The sequence below is a fragment of the Prunus persica genome, chromosome G6 (assembly GCF_000346465.2).
Source record: "Prunus persica cultivar Lovell chromosome G6, Prunus_persica_NCBIv2, whole genome shotgun sequence".
Lineage (NCBI taxonomy): Eukaryota > Viridiplantae > Streptophyta > Magnoliopsida > Rosales > Rosaceae > Prunus > Prunus persica.
The window spans coordinates 30,041,137-30,061,712 of NC_034014.1; the positions used below are offsets into that span (position 1 = coordinate 30,041,137).

Below are 20,576 nucleotides of genomic sequence, written 5' to 3' on the forward strand. Positions count from 1 at the left end.
ATAGTACAACGTGACTGTTTATCTTCCTTTTTTTCATTGGCTGGTCCTTTACTCGGGTCTCATCCGTTTTGTCGTGGATGACCCGACTGTCCAATATTAACACCGTGCGGGAGACGGCCCATTTATGTTTGGGCCTTCAAGAAAAATATAAAAGATTTTAAAAAAATGGGCCCAGAAAATGCTTCCCGTTACTGGGCTTTGATTGATTCACAAATTTTTTTCCACCTTTTATTTTCCAATTATGGAAGAAAAGGATAATAATGATGACTGGAGTCTGGAGATTATATCCCCCGCCATGAAAAACAAAAAACAAAAAATCATTCTTCCAAAACTGCCAAATTTTCAGTGGCTGAAACTGAGCTCAGCAGCAGCACGCATGATACACCCTCTAAAATGGCTTCTCTTACCTTCCTTCAACCTCTCTCCAATCTCTCTTCCCCTACCACCCTCGTCTCTCTCAAAAATCCCCACCATATCCCTTCTTTTACTTCTCTAAATCCCTCCATTATCCCCAAAACCCGTCCATTCAAATCTTTCACAGCCTCATTCTCTCTTGCAGAATCAAACTCCCCCAAATCCTTACAGCCCAATCTTCAGCCTTTCCTCCAAGAACTTGCTGTAAGAAACCATTTCCTATTCAAATTTCGAACCTTTGCGTCATGATTTCAATGCCAAAACTTCCATAAAATTTATATGCATTCCTTAGTTTTATGTTTTCAATGTCACAAGTGCCTTAATTTTAGTTTCAGTTTTTAATTTCTTTTTTGTTCTGTTCTGTGCAGGATAGTTTCGATCTTCCACAAGACTACTTTGCGCAGCTTCCGAGCGATCTCCGTCTCGATGTGAGTAGAATTTTTGCAATTCTCAGTGAACCCAGTTTCTTTAATTTGATAAAGAATGTGACTTTGAACTGACACAGTTTTTCAAATTTTGTTTTGGGCATGTTTGAAGCTGAACGATGCAGCTTTTGATCTTTCAAATGGACGGGTCATTGATGAGGTTAGTTCTTTCCATTGCTCTGCCTCTGCATTCTGTTTGAAATCTGATAAATACTTTCCCCTCATCCTTGGTCTCTTGTGTGTCCAGCTGTCAAAAATTTATGCTTTTGAGTGGATACAGATTACTATTAAAATTACTGTCTTTGGATTTTCTTATTTTCAGTGTGGTCAAGAGTTGGGAGAGACATTGTTAAATCTCTCTCGTGCATGGGAAGCAGCTGACACATCAACTTCCCATGCCTTAGCTAGACAGCTCCCTGGGCTGGAGGAATCTTTGACAGGCAATGCCAAATCAGGTAAGAATGAAATTATATGCAATTGCTTCTTTAGATGTATTCTTCAGATTTTGATTGAAAAGCCTATATCTATTTCATTATAGCATTTGGGAAGCGTCTGGTTTCTGCTGGAAGAAGGTTCCAGTCTATGGGACAGTATGGTCAAGGTGAACTACAAAAGGTATGTTATATATCACTTGGGCAAGACTGAGTGTAATGTGGGGGACTAAATAATCTTTTACTTCCAAAAGCCAAAAGATTTGTTTATTATTTGAATACAAGCCAAAAGAAACTTATTTATGTTGTTATTGTGAATGAAGATACTTTGGGAAGATCTATGTGAATCCAAATATTTTTGACTCAAACCCTCTAGTTATATTTCAGAAGTTTATGGAACAATTCTCTATTCTATTATAATGCAATATAACTAGGTTTCGTGCGCCTCTAAAATAGCAGTATTGTTGGACTCTGTTCAACCATTATAGATTGCAAAAGTAATGATTACAACTGGAAGGGTTCTATCTGAAAGTTCAACATCCACGGTCACTGATGAACAACCAAAGAAGGAAAGCAGGATGCTGAAGGTAGACGATAGCACTGCACTTGATGGAAGTAACAACACATGCTTTATTCTAAATTCAATGGACGTTTTTAGGCTACATTGTTGGTGCACTTGATATGATGTATTAATATCATTGCCAACTGCAGTTTGGAGAACTTCAGCTCGAGCTTACATCAGATAAAGCAATCATTGGGGCTATAATCAGCGTTGGTTTTGGGTAAATATATTTGACTTAGTTCCCTTTTCTACTTTTCTGTTGTAACAATGAGGTATAAAAGAGATTTCTATTATTTTTCCTTTAAAATTTCAAATGTAGAATTCTTTCATGGGAGCTAGCTCAGGGGATCCAAAACATCCCAGAGAGTTCGTTGCAGTATGCAAATGAGAACGCTTTGATGCTGGCTAAGGTGCTTGAAGATTATCCGTGTCATAGTTGTAGCCTATGTTTTCTATTATAATCTATTACTGCATACTAAAATATGAAGGTCAATGAATGCAGTCTTTGAGAGGAGCTCTACTTGCAGTCTGTTATTCATCAGCATTCTTGTCTGCTCTTACTAGTGTTGGACTTGTCTTACTTGGAAGACAACTAAAGTCATCAAAAGAAAAGTGAGCTTGGTATCCTGTTTACCTTTCTTTGTATATGCACAGTCGGTCCATCCGTTTTATGTAAAAGAATTCTCTGATAGAAGTGAAATTAAATAATGCTCAATAATGGTCCGAAGAAGTGCATAAGCTAGTTATTAACAAAACAATTGTATCATAATGTACCAAGTTGAGAGCTCCTCTGTGTTCATGCTGATTATCGTTTACGTTTACATTTTTTCGGGAACTTTGTACCCCAAAAAAGGGGAATCTATGAACCTACATTACTGTGGGCTGCAAGTTGCAAGATGGTTCTGGCTGCATTTTATTAAGGCAAAGCAAAGGGAACTTGCCCTTGTAATAATTCAGGTTATGGTTGGTTGGCAATCGCTTTCCTGTCACTATCCCTCTTTGTTGTAAATGAATTAAAACTATGTGGCGACTTGAATTGTATGTATGACATATGTAAATGGATTTTTTGTATAGACTTTATGCGTTTGTTTGTTGAGCAATTCAAAATCCTAGTTTTATAAGAAAGTAGAGCGTGCTTGAGATTGAGACAATAGTCAGCAATGCTGTCACAGGTTCATGAGCCAGACAAGTTTTCTATGTGGCAAGACATGTCTGTTATTCTGGTTATTGCGACGTCCTAATTACTGCTAACGTAGGATGTTTGAAAGATACAAGTACGATTATTAATTACCAAAAAATAAAAGAAAAATACAACTATCAGATGATGTATTGTTGGTTTGAATTGAATATAATTGGGATGGGAGAGTCGAGAGTGTGTAAAAGGGATATCATTGACATTTAACCCTTAAAGAGGATTCTCTTATTAATAATAGTATAGATATAGATGAATAAAATCCAATTTGCCAATTTGAGAGAACCCCGGAGAGATTAGAATCTTCTCGTTTGACGATGCCCTGCACATTTTCACCGCAACACATATATTATTCTCAAATTGGTCAAGGAGACGAAACTAATCCTGCAGCAAACTAGTAAGGTGGTGTAAACATGAGAAATCAATATGTTGTACAAGATGAACAACATGAGATCATTTCAATGATAACACCTTTGTCCAAAGCCAATTTCAAACGAAAAAATAAACTCCAATAAATATATATATTTGACCTACATAACTAGTAAACAATCAAATAATAATAACCTGCATAATCTTCATAAGATTAAATGCATGGAACTTCTTGGAACTGAGTTTTTATTTTTTTTAGGGTTGGAGTGTCTTGGAACTTCTTGCCGTGAGTTTTTATTTTTTTTTAAGGGTTTGGAGTGTTTTGGAATTATGGTAAAGTGGTAAGGGTATTTTTGGAAGTTATTAAGAAAAAACAAGAATGAGAATCGTATCGACTACTCCCCCCTAGTTGATCTGATACCTAGTTTTGAGGGGATATGATTACGGATTTTGAGATGGAGTCCACTTATTTTTTTCATTCCTGATTGCAAGTAATTGTAAGAGAAGTCAGGAATGAAAATCATTCACTTTCCTCCCATACCCATTACTGATACGTAAACATGCCATAATAGTAATGATTCTTTGTTTATATCTTAAACCTTTTTGTAACTCATTTATTTCAACCAACTTGTTATTCTCTCCTCTTAGTCCTCTGGTGGTGATCAAAATTCTTAAGTGTTAAAACTATGTCATCATGCAAATGATCAATTAGTGTAGTGGTTTGGAGTATTTACTTCCTCAGTCAAGGTCTTGGGTTCGACTCCTAACATCCGTGTAGTGTCTATAAGTTTAATATACTATCGTCCTTTTTAATAAGAAAGATTAAAAAAATAAAAATGTCATCATATTTATATCGGGAATCAAATTAATCAAACAATATTAATTTTCCTATTATAAAGAAAAGTTGATGCGACTTTCGCGTGACATAATTAAGAAATACATAATTATAAGGGACGGACAAGTCTAGGCGCCAAATTTTACTTTTTATATGCCTCAAAGGTTCCTTAATTTAAGAGCCTCCAAGTCTAAGGTATATAAATTAAGAAACCCCGCAAGTAAACAAATTTTTTTTTTTAACCTTCTTATTAGTGTTACCTAACAACACGCAAGGATTTGTTTAACAACCGACGACTTTTAAAGATGCAGACAAAAACAAAAGAATTACTCCTAATTGTCTCTATCATGATGATGCTCTCATGAACGTGACACTCTGCAATTAAATTCACAACTTCCATACTCTACTCTGACAAAATGTGGGTGGGCAATTACTGTAAACAGCATTAGAACGTGTAACAACTGAAATTAGTTCTACAGAGAGTTGAGAATTTTTTTTTTTTTTTTTTTGGTTGTTGTTGTTGACAAATGATGGGATATTTATAAGATTAATAGGATAAATAATTCATGACATAGCTACGCCCGTATAATGGGCCAGTCACATTTAAATATCGAATTCATCATATATGTATATGTATGATTTTCGTGTTTGTGTAAGTCAAGTTTGAGAGTCTCTTCAATCTTACATACGTAATTATATCACTGAATTAAAGACTAATTGATACATAATCGGCTAATAAATTGATCCCTAACACCTGAAAATGTTAGTGAACCAAGTGATCAAACTCTATTAGACGATGACCACAGCAAAACCAAACAGAAACAAGTACTATACGTATCAATTAGGTACCAAACATCTTGTTCCCTGTTGCCCTTCACATGCACATGCAGAGGAATAATCCAGACATGTTATATTTAGCCTAACTTTCCTATTGCTTAATTTTGTTAGTTTAAACTTATAATCATCCAAAATCAGCTTTAACATCATCTGCTGAATAATTTCCTCTACTCTTTGTTTTTTTGGTTGTATTAGAATTTATTAATAAATCTAAAATTAAAAAAAAATATTTTCCATTAATTAATTTCATCTGGTCCACAATGTTTTTGATATAGAATATGGACCCCATAAACACACAGTTGCATTAGGGAGGAGTGCATGGCCACACAGTCCCGGTATTCCTATCCATTTGCTCCATAAAAAAGACAGAATTTCTTCTTCACTTCTTCACTTCTCTCTCTCTTTCTCTCTCTCTCTGAGAGACAAACATCATGGGCCCTCTGACCTGCACAGCCTCCGACCTAGCCCCACTTCTCCTCACCACCACAACCACAACCCTCAACGCCACAGCCATAGCCGAATTCCTCTGCAGCCGCTTCAACACCATCTCCATCAAATTCAACGACACCACCCACGCCATCGACAACACGTACCTCCTCTTCTCCGCCTACCTCGTCTTCGCCATGCAGCTCGGCTTTGCCATGCTCTGCGCCGGCTCCGTCCGCGCAAAAAACACCATGAACATCATGCTCACCAACGTCCTCGACGCCGCCGCCGGCGCTCTCTCCTACTACCTCTTCGGCTTCGCCTTCGCTTTTGGCGCTCCGTCCAACGCCTTCATCGGCCGCCACTTCTTCGGCCTCCATAACATACCTTCTCTCTCAGGCGGAGATTACAGCTTCTTTCTCTACCAATGGGCTTTCGCCATCGCTGCCGCCGGTATCACTAGCGGCTCAATTGCTGAGCGAACCCAATTCGTCGCTTACCTCATTTACTCATCTTTTCTAACCGGCTTTGTCTACCCGGTCGTTTCTCATTGGTTTTGGTCTGCTGATGGCTGGGCCAGCCCGATTCGGCCCAATAATCTACTCTTTGGTTCAGGTTCCATTGACTTTGCCGGCTCGGGTGTTGTCCACATGGTTGGGGGTATAGCCGGTTTATGGGGTGCTGTAATTGAAGGACCGAGAATCGGGCGGTTTGATCGAACAGGCCGGTCCGTGGCCTTGCGGGGTCACAGCGCGTCCCTAGTGGTTCTCGGTACGTTCTTGCTTTGGTTCGGGTGGTACGGCTTCAACCCCGGTTCGTTTCTCACGATCTTGAAGAGTTACGGTGAGGGAGGTACTTATTACGGTCAATGGAGTGCTATTGGGAGGACAGCTGTCACGACCACATTGGCTGGGTGCACTGCTGCTCTGACTACCTTGTTCAGCAAGAGATTACTGGCGGGTCACTGGAATGTTCTGGACGTTTGTAACGGTTTGTTAGGGGGTTTTGCTGCGATCACCTCAGGGTGCTCGGTGGTGGAGCCGTGGGCAGCAATTGTGTGCGGGTTTGTGGCGGCGTGGGTTTTGATCGGGTGCAACAAGGTGGCGGAGAAGCTAAAATACGACGACCCATTAGAGGCGGCCCAATTGCACGGCGGGTGCGGTGCTTGGGGGTTAATATTCACAGGGTTATTTGCAACGGAGGCGTATGTGAACGAGGTATACGCTGGCAAGCCAGGAAGGCCTTTTGGGCTGTTGATGGGCGGCGGCGGGAAGCTGTTGGCGGCCCAGATTGTGCAGGTTTTGGTGGTGTTGGTGTGGGTGAGTGCCACCATGGGCCCACTTTTCTACGGGCTCCATAAGCTGAAGTTGTTGAGGATCTCAAGGGAGGATGAGACTCAAGGAATGGATATGACAAGGCATGGTGGGTTTGCTTATGTTTACCATGATGAAGATGATCCATCTATTAAACCTGAGTTTATGATGAGGAGGGTGGGGGCCACTGATGATGCCAGTCCTGCAATAACCACCCCATAATAATTGATAGATAATCTACCCTAATTAAACCTCGTCATCATCAGAAATCAACAAGATTATGCATCATGCATCATGCATGCATGTGTGATGATGATCAATGGGATGGGATGTTTATGTTTGTTTGTAAAAGAAGACAAAATTTGAACCAGCAAGCTCTTGGGAGGTTCTGATCGATCCTTATTTAATTAGTTTTCTTTCATAATTCATTATTCATATGAATGAATGAAGCTATATACATATTTACACTCTAGTCCCCATCAATGCAATACTTGATTTTCAAGTCCATCATCAAAGGGGTAATTAACAAATAGCTAATCCAGTTATATCATAATTATCATGTTATTAATTAAGAATATGGGAATTAATGGTATAGTATTAGATTCTCTGATCCATAAATATTAGGATGCACTTGTGGGATCAGATTCAATGAGACAATGTTTCCCCTCATCCGTATCTGTAAGCCTAACAACTGCAAAGCAGAGACGTTCTTCCCCGTAGACAGGAGGATTGTCGACATTGTTAACTCGAAACGACCACACCTGGATTATATCCTCTTTCTGAAGCTTATTCTTTTTGTTCTCTGAAATTTTGGACCAACCACTGTTTAACATATAGGAAGAACTACGCTTTCTCTTGCTCAAGCCTGAACAAGACCTACTTTTGAACTTCCACTCGCTCAACCTTAACTCATACTCGTTTAAATTTGGGTCGATTACTTTCACTCTTATTGATCCCTCAAGTTTCAATTTTTTCTTATCTTGTTCCCCAAGAAAGTCCTGGTTACTCACTTGATTCTTTGGCATTGAGAGACGGTCGTGATGCGGGCTCAAATCGGTAGGGAAAATTTCTTTCTGAATTACCAATTGCACTCTGAAACCGTGCAAGGATTGAATCTTGTTCTTGAATTCCGTAGGCATGTCTGGTGGCGTAGAGGGAATTGATGATAAAGGTGCTCGCATGCTCACTGCTTTCTTGGCTTTGTTCTGCTTCTTCTTAATCAACTTGCTTACTTCCTCTTCAATACACTTAAATTCATCTTCGTCTTTGTTGCTTCCCAAAGTCTGCTTTCTAATTTTCATATGGTAATTTCCAGCAGAAGTAGAAGCAGCTTTTTCTTGATTATAATTATTCTGCTTGGAGATGGATGCTTCTGCTTTCCTCGCTTTACTTTGAATGAGATTAAACACAATTCTTTCTGTTAGCAATTGATCCTGTTCAACTGGGTTTCTTGAGACTGCCTTAACCTCTTCCACAATTTTGTCAAAAGAATCCAAACTAGATTTAATCTTTTTCAAATCTTCAAAGCTCATGATCCTCGTCATTAACTCCATGGAATGGAATTACTAAAGATCACCAGCACTTGGATGTATATATCGACAACAAAGATGGAGAAGGAAGAATGTAGGGGTTGTTGAAGTTATAGGGGCAGCACATTTATATATTACTACTGTTTACAAGCGAAATCCAACATCAACTAGTACTAAAGGACAATTTGAATTAGCAGAGCTTTCAAATTCAATACTCACCTGGATTCAAAACATCTTACGGATTTATATATGGTAAAGATTATCACAAAAAGCGGATATTCTGTATTTGTTTATACTAAGAAATCCCAACTCTTTTCTGATTGGGATTCTCTAAAAATCGAAATAGAAAAATTAAAGAACATAAGCACGAAAAAGGAGTCAAGCCTCATCTCCTTTCAGGCAAGCCTAATATGCCCCCTCTTATCATGTTTCTTTGATGTGAAGCAAATGGTGGGGAAAGTATTCTAGCATCACAACTCAAATCACATGACGACAAAACAGAGGAGAACTAATATAATTATACTTGACAGAAGAATCTTAACCAAATAGAGAGCAGATCATGTGGTATTTTAACCCCAAACTTTGTTCTTTTTTCCTATTTAGCAAGAGTTCTGTTCCAAACCAAGTCTATAGGTACACAAAAACTATTTTCCTTTTCTTAAATTTTCAGGTACGTTGTTGATCAATGAATCATTATTTTTCTTGATACATACATAATGTTGTTAGACTAAATGAGAAAAAGAACAAGAAGAATAAGAACAGAGAATTATATTTAAGAGAAAAGGTTTCAATTATATCATCATTTACAATGTATAATCTAACAGATTGTAGCTTAACTAGTTAAGCTGACTTGGCTTTCACTGTCAATGAATCACATAAAACAATTTTCTACAAAAAAGAAAAAACATGAACATAAAACTCCCTCCTTCAAATTTAACAAGCCTTATACAACAGGAACAGCAGCCTCAATTTTTTGCAAATGTTACGTCTCTGAACTTGATTGTGATATGTTTCCTGGCTCCAAACTCAGACTGGTTCTTGGCCATGGATGATTCATTAGCTTCGTCGCCGCAGGCAGTGCTACTATTAACATCTTCTTTCTTGCTCATCAACGTTCCAACAGCTTCCATGCTGTCAGTACCATCATTAACATCTTGTTTCCCCTCTTCTTTCTTGCTCATGGACGACGATGATCCAATATCTTCCTGGGGATCTTTAACATCTTTATGCTTAACAAGCGCGAAGCAGATACGTTCTTGGTCGACAAGATTGGGATCGGAAACTCGAAACGTCCACACCTCAAGCATATCCTTTGCCTTAAGGTTATTAGTCTTATCTGTAAAAATCTTGGACCAGCCACTGTTTAACACATAGGAATAGTTGCTTTTAAAGACCCACCTCTTCATCCTTAATTCATACTCTGTTAAACACGGATCTATTACTTTCACTTCTAATAATCCACCACCTTTCAATTTTTGCTTGAGTTCTTTACCCAGAAACTTTTTGTTAGACAGTTGATTCTTTGGCATCGAGAGACGGTCATGGTGCGGGTTCAAATCAGTAGGATGAATTATCTTATACATCACAAATTGCAAGTGGTGACCATTCATGGATTCAATCATCCTCTTCAATTCTATAGGAGGCGCGTCAGGCGGTGTAGAGGGTTTTGATGGTAGAGATGATCCCTTGCTCTCTGCTTTCTTGGCCTTCTCCTTATTCTGCTTCTTCTTCTTCGTCAGCATCAACTTGCTAGCTTCATCTTCATCACCATAATCATTCCCATGTTTCCTTTTCCTGCTTTCAAAACCTCGCTTCTTAATTTTCTCAAGATAATTTCTAGCAATATCAACTTTTTCATCAATGTAATTATAATTAGTCTCTGTGCTAACCACCTTCCTCTTCTTGATCACAACTTGGGCTTCCACGCGTTCTCTCTTGTTCGAAATCGACACATTCGATTGTTGTGCTTCCTTGGATTTTCTTTGAAATTCATGAATGAGATCAAACACAACTCTTTCTGTCAGCAGTTTAGATACTTCTTCTCGGTCTGCTGGGTCTCTTGCCACCGCTTTAACCTCTGCCACAATTTGGTTAAAGGACTCGTCAGCCAACTTCTTCATTCTCAAATGATCTTCCAATCTCATCATCATCGCCATCTTCAATTTCTGAAACAAAGATGGAGATGGAGATGCAGTTGGAACAACAATGCAACTTGGAAAGAATTAATTTATAAGCACAACCCTTTCCTTATTGATCAAGGAAAAGCTTCATCTATTCCCAATCCCACAAGGACATATTTTAATTACTTACCGGGCTTTTTAATCCTCATTTCACCTGGGTTTAGCGCATTTACTCTTTTGCCATTATGCTTTGACTGAATTACAGAACCTTATTTCCTAGCGAATTTATCCTTTTTGCTATCTGTAATACACGGGCTTGCCAAAAATAAAGACAAAATATGTTTTTCTTTTTGTTTTCTTTTTTCCAAAAGGAAAGACAGAAAATTCTATGTCAAAAATTAATAATAAATGAAAAGAAAAGCCAATAACTTTTTTTTTTATCGGGAAAAAAGATTGAGCTATCACTGAATATCTTAGGAGAAAAAAAGTTTGGTAGTTTAGCCAAAACCACAGGGGCAAATAGTAAATTGATAAAAATTCCAGCGCCAAACCTTGTAAACCCACTCATTAATGAGCAACGGCTAGTAGGAAACTTGATGCCCAAGTAATTGAGAGTACACTTACGATGGGTTTGGAGTCCCTTGTTATTCTGGATTGGTGTCCAAGAGTCATGTCCGGTCCGTAATGTATTTTGAGCTCACCAAACAACAGACTGGACTCATGTTCATTTTAATTGAATATATTCAGTCCTGTTCAAACCACCAAACAAAGCCTTAGGGTTTGACGAGTAATACTAGTTAATTGGTGGTATTAAGGGTTTCTTCTCTCCTCTTATTGCAACTACGAACCCTACTTGTATTTTATCAGACTACTGATCTCACACCTCTATATAACACAAAGATTGTTTTTGGCTCAGGCAAATTAACCGAATTAATTAGGCGGGTGCAAATGAAGGGCAGGCAATATCAAATTGCAAGATTATTGTTCTTCTCGGTCTGCTGGTGTCCAAGATATGCTTGTTTGACCTCCAATATCACTGACGAAGCGAACCATGCTCATCATGATCAAACTCCGCTGTCTCATCACCTTAGCGGCCATGAGAATATTAGGCAAAGCTACAATGCCGGTTTGAACGAAAAGGCACTCAATGACCTAATTTGCTTATGAGAATTCAATTTAGTTACTTTTATGCACTAATTTTACTCTTCTAGGTATTTTTAGTTGAAAAAGTTATGAATATTTTAAGTTATTTAATGGAGTTATGTTTAATATATATATTAATATGTTTGATTAGATTAAACTTAAGGATAAATATTTAATATTTCATTATTGTCTTTTTTCGTTATCAAAATTGATCATCCAATCTAATCCAATTCATTATCAATAAGATCGGATCGGATCGGATTGAATTTAAACATCTAATATGATTGGATTGGATTGAAAAAAATCACAATTCAATCTATATTGAATCGGATGCCGATTGACTAAATTGAATTAGTGTCGAACTGAAGTACACCCTACAATGAACATGTGTGCAAGACAATTAAGGAGCCAGATGGATTTTTTTTTTCCTTTTTTGTCAGAAAAAAAAAAGTCAAAACAGAGGAGCAACAATAATATAATTCTATAATTACAATTTGTGAGCTCACAAATATTTACCAAAACAAAATAAGAGAGAAAATTTACCAATATAATTTCCTAATTCATTGCATGAATTGACAGAGAATCTTTACTAAACAGTGACCAGATGATTTCAGCAAAGTTAAGTATGAATCATTAAGCCCAGATCCAGAGGAAAATTCCATTCTAAAGAAATAATGCTATTTCCAAGCCCTATTTGTGCAACGCAATACTTTTCTTATTTAATAATAATAATACACAACACAACGCTAGCTAGCTTTAGCTACTTTGCAAACTGAAAAAATGTATGGAATAATAAAAAAGCAGAAACTAGGATGGAAATAGCATATTCTTATAATTACATAATTAAAAAATTTGACAATGCATATATATTGCTATTAACTAAAGTGACTACTTAATTAATTGGAGCACACATGATCAGTAATTAATTGGAAATCGAAACATTTGATTTGTGTGCTCCCTTGGATTTTCTTTGAAATTGAATGAGATCAAACACAACTCTTTCTGTCAGTAGTCTGAATATTTCTTCTGGGTTTGCTGGGTGTGCTGGGTCTCTAGCCACTGCTTTAACCTTTGCCACAATTTGGTTAAAGGACTCGTCACCGAACTTCTTCTTTCTCAAATCTTCCAATCTCATCATCGTCACCATCTTCAATTTCTTCACCACTTCTTAAGTGTAGGAAATGGGATTTGTGACCTAGCTAGTTAATTAATTTCTGAAACAAAGATGGAGATGAACAATGCTACGTAGAATTAATTTATAAGCACAACCCTTTCCTTATTGAACAAGGAAAAGCTTCATCTATTCCTAAACCCACATGGACAAATTTGAATTACTATCCTTATTTCACCTGGATTTATATAAAAGCTTTCTAGTTTTTGGTAAAGATATATTAAAATTCAATACTTGGGATTTATTAACAAAATAAATGAAAAGAAAAGCCAATAACGTTTCTTTTTTCTTTTTCTTCTTCTTTTTTAGTAAATATGTTTCTTTTTTCTTAGGAAAAAACGTTTGAGCTATTACTGAATATCTTAGGGCAAGTCCACCGCATGTGAATTATCCGGGCAGGAGGGGGCCCAAGGGCCAATTGCAGCTCTAGCGCACCAAGTCTAGCCCAGGCAAGGGTTGGGTCCTGGGCAAGCCCAAGTACAAATTCAGCCCGAGCTGCTAGGGCAAAATGACACAATACTGACGTCAGCAATCAAAAAAATATTGAAAAAAACTACCATAAATTTTTTTTTAATTTTTAATTTATAAATACCTAGCCATATTTTTCACTTTCCACACAAAAAAAACTCTATGCAAATTCATCTCCTCATATCTCATGTGAATAGTAATTGCCCTTGTCCCTGCCCTTTGGGGTGGAAACAAAAAATGCAAAGGCTACCACTATTCATGTGAATAGTAACAAACCTTGCTTTGCCTTTTGGAGTGGAGGTGCTCTTAGGGGGGAAAAAAAAGTTTAATAGTTTAGTCAAAACCACAGGCCAGGGGCAAATAGTAAATTGACAAGATTTTCTGGCGCCAAAGCTTGTAAACCGACTCCTTAATGAGCAATGGCTAGTAGAAAAGTCAAAAACACAATTCGGAATCCTTATTGGATTTGGACATATGTACTGTGTGAGATAATTAAAGAAGCCAGATGGATTAAACATGGGGTTTTAGATTTAATAGCTATTGAATTTTAACTCGATTTGTATTTTGGTCCCTCAATTTTCAAAATCATTCTTATGGTCCTTATTTCATTAAGACAAATGGTCATGCCGTCAATTTTGCTTACTTTTTCTATTAAATTTGAGCATGTGCATGGCACATGTTGTACTGTTGAGGGTCAAAATAAAAAATTACTTCACTCTTTGGGTACATGGACAATTCGTGACGCACCTAAACCCTGCACCCACTCCCCCATCGCTGCAACTTAACTCTTTCCATCCATATATCTCCCTTCCTCCCCAAACGATACCCACCCTCCCTGAGATGGCTTATACCCCTCACTCTATATCTATATCATATCCTCGATTTTGTTGATGATTTTTTTTTTTTTGAATACTTCATCCTAGGGAAAGAGGGGTTGGGACCGGGTGAGGGTGAGGAAGGCTTGGTGGTTGTTATGGGTTGTGTGTGTTTAGGTGGGGTTGGGTTGGAGGGGTTGTGGCTACTGTGGCGAGGATAGGAAGAATGTTTTTTAGTTTTATTTTTTGGGTGAAAGGAATATTCAGATGGTAGAAATTAAAAATAATTCAAAAATATCATTTAGCCCCTGCATTAGTAGAAAATATAATAAAATTGACGGCATGACTATTTGTCATAATAAAACTGAAGTCAAAGGACTATTGGAACGATTTTGGAAATTAAGAGACCAAAATGCGAATCGGATCAAAATTCATGGACTATTAGACCTCAAAACCCATTAAACACGAGGTAGTGTTCTCCTAATACAAGTGAAATCAGAGGAGCAACAATAAAATAAATCTATAATTAAAATTTGTGAGCTCACTAATATTTACCACAACCAAATAAGAGAGAAGATTTACAAATCTAATTTGGGTCCGGCAACTGCCTAACTCATTGCATGAATTGACAGAGAATCTTGACTAAATAGTGACCGGATGATCTCAGCAAAGTTAAGTATGAATCACATAAGCCCAGAGAAAAATTCCATTGCCAATATAAAGAAATACTGCTATTTCCAAACCTGTTTGTGCGATGCAATACATTAATACTTGTCTTATTTAATGATAATAATACACAACGCTAGCTAGCTTTAGCTACTTTGCAAACTCAAAAATGTGTACGTGGAATAATAAAAATACAGAAACAAGAATGGAAATAGCATATTCTTATAATTACATAATTAAAGAATTTGACAATTTATATATATATATATATATATATTGCAATTAACTAAAGTAAATACTTAATTAATTGGAGCACACATGATCAGTAATTAATCATATAATATGGATTTAAGGGCATCGTGAATTTTTGCCAGGGCCGCCATAGTAGAAGTGCGTGCCCCATTCATTGTTGTACGAGCTCTCGATGTTGTAGCAATTGGTGTTCTCAGCCAAAGTTGACACACCTGGGACCGAGCTGAGGCTGTTGTCCGAGTCCACGATCTCAAGGTTTCGGAAATAGCTTGCTTTCCCAAACCCGTCTTCAGCGAAATGACCCGAACCCATTTGCGTGGCGGTGTGCTCACCGTTGGCTCTTGTGTTCACCACCTCGCCACCCCATTCTACCATCGTCGCCTTCTCTGCCAAGTGTGTGAATAAATCCGCTGGCCAGTACCCTACAAGTGTATTGTCTCCAAATCCCATCCACCAATTCCCTAGCTTTGGATCCTACACACACACACACACACATTCATACTTATATACGTACATTAACAAAACCGATCATTAATTAAATGTAATTTATAAGGTAATTAATAATGTTCTCTTGCTAAACTTATGTTGATAACATAAAAAATGTACCTTCCATATGAGAATGGTGACATCGTATTGGTTGCTGGCATAGGATGAGACTGGAGAAATGGAAGCTCCAATTGCTATCCTACTGTTTGTTTGGATAAACCCGGAACACAGAAGATTGTAGCATCCAGTCGCCTGATATGAATCAGTCTGTATATATATACACAATCAAAGAAACAAGTTATGCAAAATATATACACACATTGACATGCATTTAGTCATATAGATATATCGGTCGAGTTCCATGATCTGTTTATTCGAGTGTGGACTAACATGCATGCATATAATTCTCAAGGCTCAAAAGAAAAGCCCATTCTCTAGAATTGAATTGATACAAAAAATGTCAAGTACCTTACTAGTTGCTTGCACTTGATAAATTCCTAGCTAGCTACTCTCTAGTCTCTAGGGGTTATTGAAGGCAACCGGAAAACTGAAAGTTTATTTCTTCATTTCCAAATTCCAATGATGTCCTAAATGAAAGACTTTCATGACCACAAGCTATGCATAGCTAGTCTACATAGTTTTCTGTGTATCAATAAATTTCATGGTAATTAAGCTTTGTGGCCCATTCGTTACTACTGCTAGGTAATTGTAAGCAAGCCATAACCGAGCACTCTTCCTGCTCAAATTTGATTTATAGGCTTATTTTGTGCAATGTAATTAAGCCTATAAATATACAATCATATCATAAATAGTGGTGCAATAATAATATGTCACGTGAAAATGTTATCACACATATCATAACATTATTATTCAGATATAACAAAATAATGCTATCTCCGTTTCATAAAATTCTTTCTTTAAAAACACACACGGGCAAAATGTATGCAATTAATCAATAAGCCTATTGTATAGACACGTACAAGGACAATTTAAATTTCAGTTAATATAATTGGGTCAATGCATAAATATTGAGAAAAAAAGAGAGAGATCTGACCGTCCAGTAAGTGAACAATCTGGGACTGTTGTCACCATAGAGCTCCGGACTGACCTGACTAGTGGAATAATCAAGGCTTCATAAATTCTACTAACAATAATGTACATATTTTATCTATAAAAAAGGAAATATAAAATTCCATCATGGCATATTTAAAGAAAATAAGAGTTTTTATAAATTTGAAAGAGAAGTAATTTAGAATTAAGTGCATAAAATAAAGAATAAATTAAATGGAAGAAGTACCTGCCATCCAGCTTCTATGCTGTTGAGATCTGAGCCGTCGAATGATCCGGAAAGAACCCAAATCTGGGAGAGACTGAACTCGTTTGCTTGTTCGATCGAGGGGGTCCACACATTGATTGTCGCCCTTGCCCCATACACTTCTTGCAATGATCCGGTGTACGCGATTGCATGCTATATATCATTTTAATTCATACAACTTTCAGTCAAATAATCATCATTTCATTACTTGGTCTTGGAAGGGTTTTTCTCTTTCTTTTTTTAACAAATTCGAGTAAACGAGAGGCGGACACACTATCTTAGTCAAACAAATCCAACATTTCATTAAAACTGTTTGTTAGCAAATGTGGCCGAATTTGTTGAAATATTACACAATCTATTATCATCTAGAGAATGGCATTTTGAGAAGTTAATAATTTATATTGTCAAAGTCATGGTCCATAAACATTTAAATATTTCAACAATTAAATTTATATATCTATGCAATTTAATGTTCTCGGTAGCTATGCAATTTATATATATAACATATTCCACTTCCTTTTGATTATGCAATAGAAAATCAAAATCGGATATCCAAGACTAATCAAGAGACACATTTTGTTCTTATTTAATTTGATCCAACTTGAAAATAAATAAATAAATAAATAAAAGAAGACATGTATGTTTCCAAGAAAATGAATGGGGGTTTTTATTTGAAGGAAAATATTAGGCGTACCTCATGGCCATTGCCGCTAACTACGTCGGGTGCATTGGTGCGCCTAGCAGAAAGATCAGCAGTGAGATTATTATTAAAATTGAAATTATTAGGAGGTTGCTGCTGTTTCTTCTTGCCATAGTCAAACAAAGATTTGGCCCGCAGGACATCATCCACTGTGCTTCGCCGTATTGGAACCGTTCCTCTGGGACATCTCGTCCCATTTCTGTGCCACGTTTGGTGCACAACCCATGCACCCTCCTTACCCTTACCCTCAACTGCCGCTGCTGCTTCATCTCCATTATTATTGTTAATCCCTTCTTCATCTTTATCATTTGTGTGCTTCATCTTCTTCTTCATCGCTTTTGGCCTTTCTGGTGCCTCCTTCTGTTACGTTACGTATAATAATATTAACACAAATATAAATTATATCAAAACTGAAACCCTCATTATTATCAAATTAATACACAAGTAATATAATTACTTAAGAGGAGAGAGTTATGAAGAGGAAATTTAATTTGCATATATACGTATGTATTTTTTATTTTGTTGGTCGTACATATATACGTATGTATATATATATACACAACAACAACAAAAGTTATATAAAGAAAAAATATAAAGCCAACAAATCTAATAAATTGTTGGAGGGAGGGAGAGAGAGAGGAGGGGCAACTTTTTTAAGCTTTTTGTACCTGGATCTTGTGATTCTTTAAGAGAGGGTGATCCAAAGCTGGCTGTTTTCTTTTATGAACGCAATCTATTATATCTCCATCTGGGCTCTGCAAACATTGAAGAAGAAAAAAACCAAAACAGGAAACCCCACATGAGAAATATCTATATATATGAAGTGGTAAATAAATTCAGATATTTTAATATTACTAATTGAGAAATTAATTAAGAATTTATACTATATATGTATGCACATACCTGAACGGTGATGACAGCAGGCTTGTTGATCTTGTTGAGGTGCTTCTCAATCCTTTGCAGTCTCAAGCTGCTAACTTGCTTATAATTATGCCTTGTGTATTTGAGGCTCCCCGAATTCGAAGCAGCTTCCACTGAAAGTGAAAACCTTTGGAAAAAGATGGTGCAGATGCATAAGAAGATGATGAGAAACAAGTACTGCTCTCTCTTCTTCCTTCCACCAATATTAATAGTAGAAGTAGCTATCATCATCATCATCTATTATCTCATTCAGTGCCAAACAAGAAACAAAAAGGAAGAAAGAAACTAGCAGCAGCAGCTCCTCATGACCATTACTGGTAAAACAAACAACACAACCAAATCTGACTTTGTTTGCTTGACATTTACTTGCACCAAACACCCATACATACAATACCACAAAAGAACAAAAGAAAAAGACTTATGGCAATTCCAAGAGGGGGCCTATATCTTTCCTCTCCTTCTCTCTCTCTCTCTCTCTCTCTCTCTCTCTCTCTCTCTCTCTCTCTCTCTCTCAATGGTTTAATGGTGAGGAAGGGAGGTGGGTGAAGGATAATTAAGCACAGTGCACAGCAGAGAGTTGGCCCCCTGAGATGACCTTCAGCATCAAGATCATCATTGTCTGCTGCAGCATTGGTTTCATAATATATATATATATATATATATTGTTGCTTTTTCTTTGAAATTGTACAAGTTGTTGAGTTGAGGCAAAGAATTTAAGGAGAGGAGAGGGGGAGAGGGAGGGCAGTGGCCAGGCTAGAAGAGCATTAAAAATAAAAATAAAAGAGCAGACCTACCCATTACCCATTACCCAACTGAAACAAGGCCCCTTTTATTGCACTCCTTCAATGTGTATCTGCCCCAATACACTTTGCCATTAATATTTACTTGAAACCGCACACCTTCCTTCTTCAACTTCTCCTTCCTACCTTTCTTTAGCTTTCTTTCTTTCTTAGCTACACTCTCCGTATATATTCCTTCATCTTCAATATCCTTTTTTAAAAATTTGTTTCCATCACCTTTTTATCCCTAAGTAACAATCAATTGCCATGCTTTGCTTTCTATCCTTTGCTTCTACCACATTCCAAGTCAATGCGTTCCCTCACCTTTTCTCACCTAAATGTAAGGTATGTCTGAATGTGAATATGATATGTTACCATCTACAAACGTACGTTCACCATATATTGTACATATATATAATATAATATTATACAGTCATTTTCTATTAACATATTTCTTAAATAACCTTACTCGGAGAGAGAGACGTATCATTTAAAGTCCACTACAAATTTTATTTCAACAATCCAAATCATCTATATATTACTCCCTTTCGTTGTTAAGATAATTAATGAGTGCTTAGGGTTTGGACTTTGAGGTGATGGAATGGAACCCAATGAAGGAAATAGCTGTTGTTCAAATTTCAACGTATGAGTGTTGCTTCTTTTTTTTTTCTTTTTCAAATGGATGGAAGCAAACAGTCCCTTGATCTGTGCTACAAACGCACCCTTCTCCATGTGGTATACATTTCAGAATAGTGACAAATTTTAGTAAATGTAGGAAGGGATAATAAAATAATGAATAAATTATTATCTTATATGAAAATAATAAATGGGCAAGCTTCTATTCTCGAATCTCGAATGCTTCTCTGCTCATTAATAGAGAGAAATTTGGTTGTCAGTCTTCCCTCAACTCCACAAGCCTGGATTTGACTCGAATTTTTTTACCTCAAATTACCTAAATACCCTCCACAACATCTCGTGATATTTTACTGTAATATCTCGTTTTTGGAGTTTGATAGTTGAAATACAGGAGAAAGAAAAACAAAATCATTGCTGTAATAATATTGATTTTTGGAAGAATTTAGTTGCGAGTATTCTATTTCCATTTATTTTACTACCAAACTCAAAGGCCATAAAGAGTATTTACTACCAAACTCAAACCCCATAGGGAATGCAGTATTCCATGATTATTCAGATAGTTTCCATAAATATACTTGAATAATAAAATTAAAAAAACATAAAAGACCTGAAATTAATCTGAGTTGAGGCCATGTTTCATCAAACATAAACATGTTACATGTACATTCAACTAAAATCAATAAATAGAAATCTAATAATCAATTATAAGGGCTTTATTGAATTTGAATGCTTGACCAGTTATTCTCCAAGCCAAGTCAAAATTGTGAAATC

General features: G+C 36.8%; 3 protein-coding genes across 3 annotated transcripts; 1 reads left to right on the forward strand and 2 right to left on the reverse strand.

Moving 5' to 3' along the window:
* Positions 58 to 7,311, forward strand: LOC18775204 (ammonium transporter 1 member 2). Its single transcript, XM_007205749.2, has 10 exons — positions 58 to 618; positions 783 to 842; positions 952 to 999; positions 1,162 to 1,294; positions 1,378 to 1,454; positions 1,759 to 1,857; positions 1,982 to 2,052; positions 2,152 to 2,242; positions 2,335 to 2,435; positions 5,496 to 7,311. The coding sequence occupies exons 1-10, from the start codon at positions 394 to 396 to the stop codon at positions 7,024 to 7,026; spliced, it is 2,436 nt and encodes an 811-aa protein (XP_007205811.2). The 5' UTR covers positions 58 to 393; the 3' UTR covers positions 7,027 to 7,311.
* LOC18774281 (B3 domain-containing protein At2g24670) lies at positions 7,425 to 8,348 on the reverse strand. Its single transcript, XM_007206891.2, has one exon. The coding sequence runs from the start codon at positions 8,346 to 8,348 to the stop codon at positions 7,425 to 7,427; it is 924 nt and encodes a 307-aa protein (XP_007206953.2).
* Positions 14,817 to 19,356, reverse strand: LOC18775423. The gene is made up of 7 exons (XM_007205348.2): positions 18,373 to 19,356; positions 18,138 to 18,224; positions 17,464 to 17,829; positions 16,752 to 16,922; positions 16,509 to 16,562; positions 15,575 to 15,721; positions 14,817 to 15,442 (listed from the first exon to the last, which is right to left on the reverse strand). Exons 1-7 carry the CDS (start codon positions 18,625 to 18,627, stop codon positions 15,065 to 15,067), a joined length of 1,458 nt encoding a protein of 485 aa, XP_007205410.2. The 5' UTR covers positions 18,628 to 19,356; the 3' UTR covers positions 14,817 to 15,064.

What these genes read in the sequence shown, in the direction of transcription:
- LOC18775204 (XM_007205749.2), top strand. Translation starts at nt 394, where the DNA reads ATGGCTTCTCTTACCTTCCTTCAACCTCTCTCCAATCTCTCTTCCCCT. An exon ending in ATGGACGGGTCATTGATGAG is followed by an intron (nt 1,000 to 1,161) that starts GTTAGTTCTTTC and finishes TCTTATTTTCAG; the next exon opens with TGTGGTCAAGAGTTGGGAGA. An exon ending in GGAAGACAACTAAAGTCATC is followed by an intron (nt 2,436 to 5,495) that starts AAAAGAAAAGTG and finishes AGAGACAAACAT; the next exon opens with CATGGGCCCTCTGACCTGCA.
- LOC18774281 (XM_007206891.2), bottom strand. Translation starts at nt 8,348, where the DNA reads ATGACGAGGATCATGAGCTTTGAAGATTTGAAAAAGATTAAATCTAGT.
- LOC18775423 (XM_007205348.2), bottom strand. Translation starts at nt 18,627, where the DNA reads ATGATGATGATGATAGCTACTTCTACTATTAATATTGGTGGAAGGAAG. An exon ending in CTGCTGTCATCACCGTTCAG is followed by an intron (nt 18,225 to 18,372) that starts GTATGTGCATAC and finishes CAATGTTTGCAG; the next exon opens with AGCCCAGATGGAGATATAAT. An exon ending in TCACCATTCTCATATGGAAG is followed by an intron (nt 15,443 to 15,574) that starts GTACATTTTTTA and finishes GTGTGTGTGTAG; the next exon opens with GATCCAAAGCTAGGGAATTG.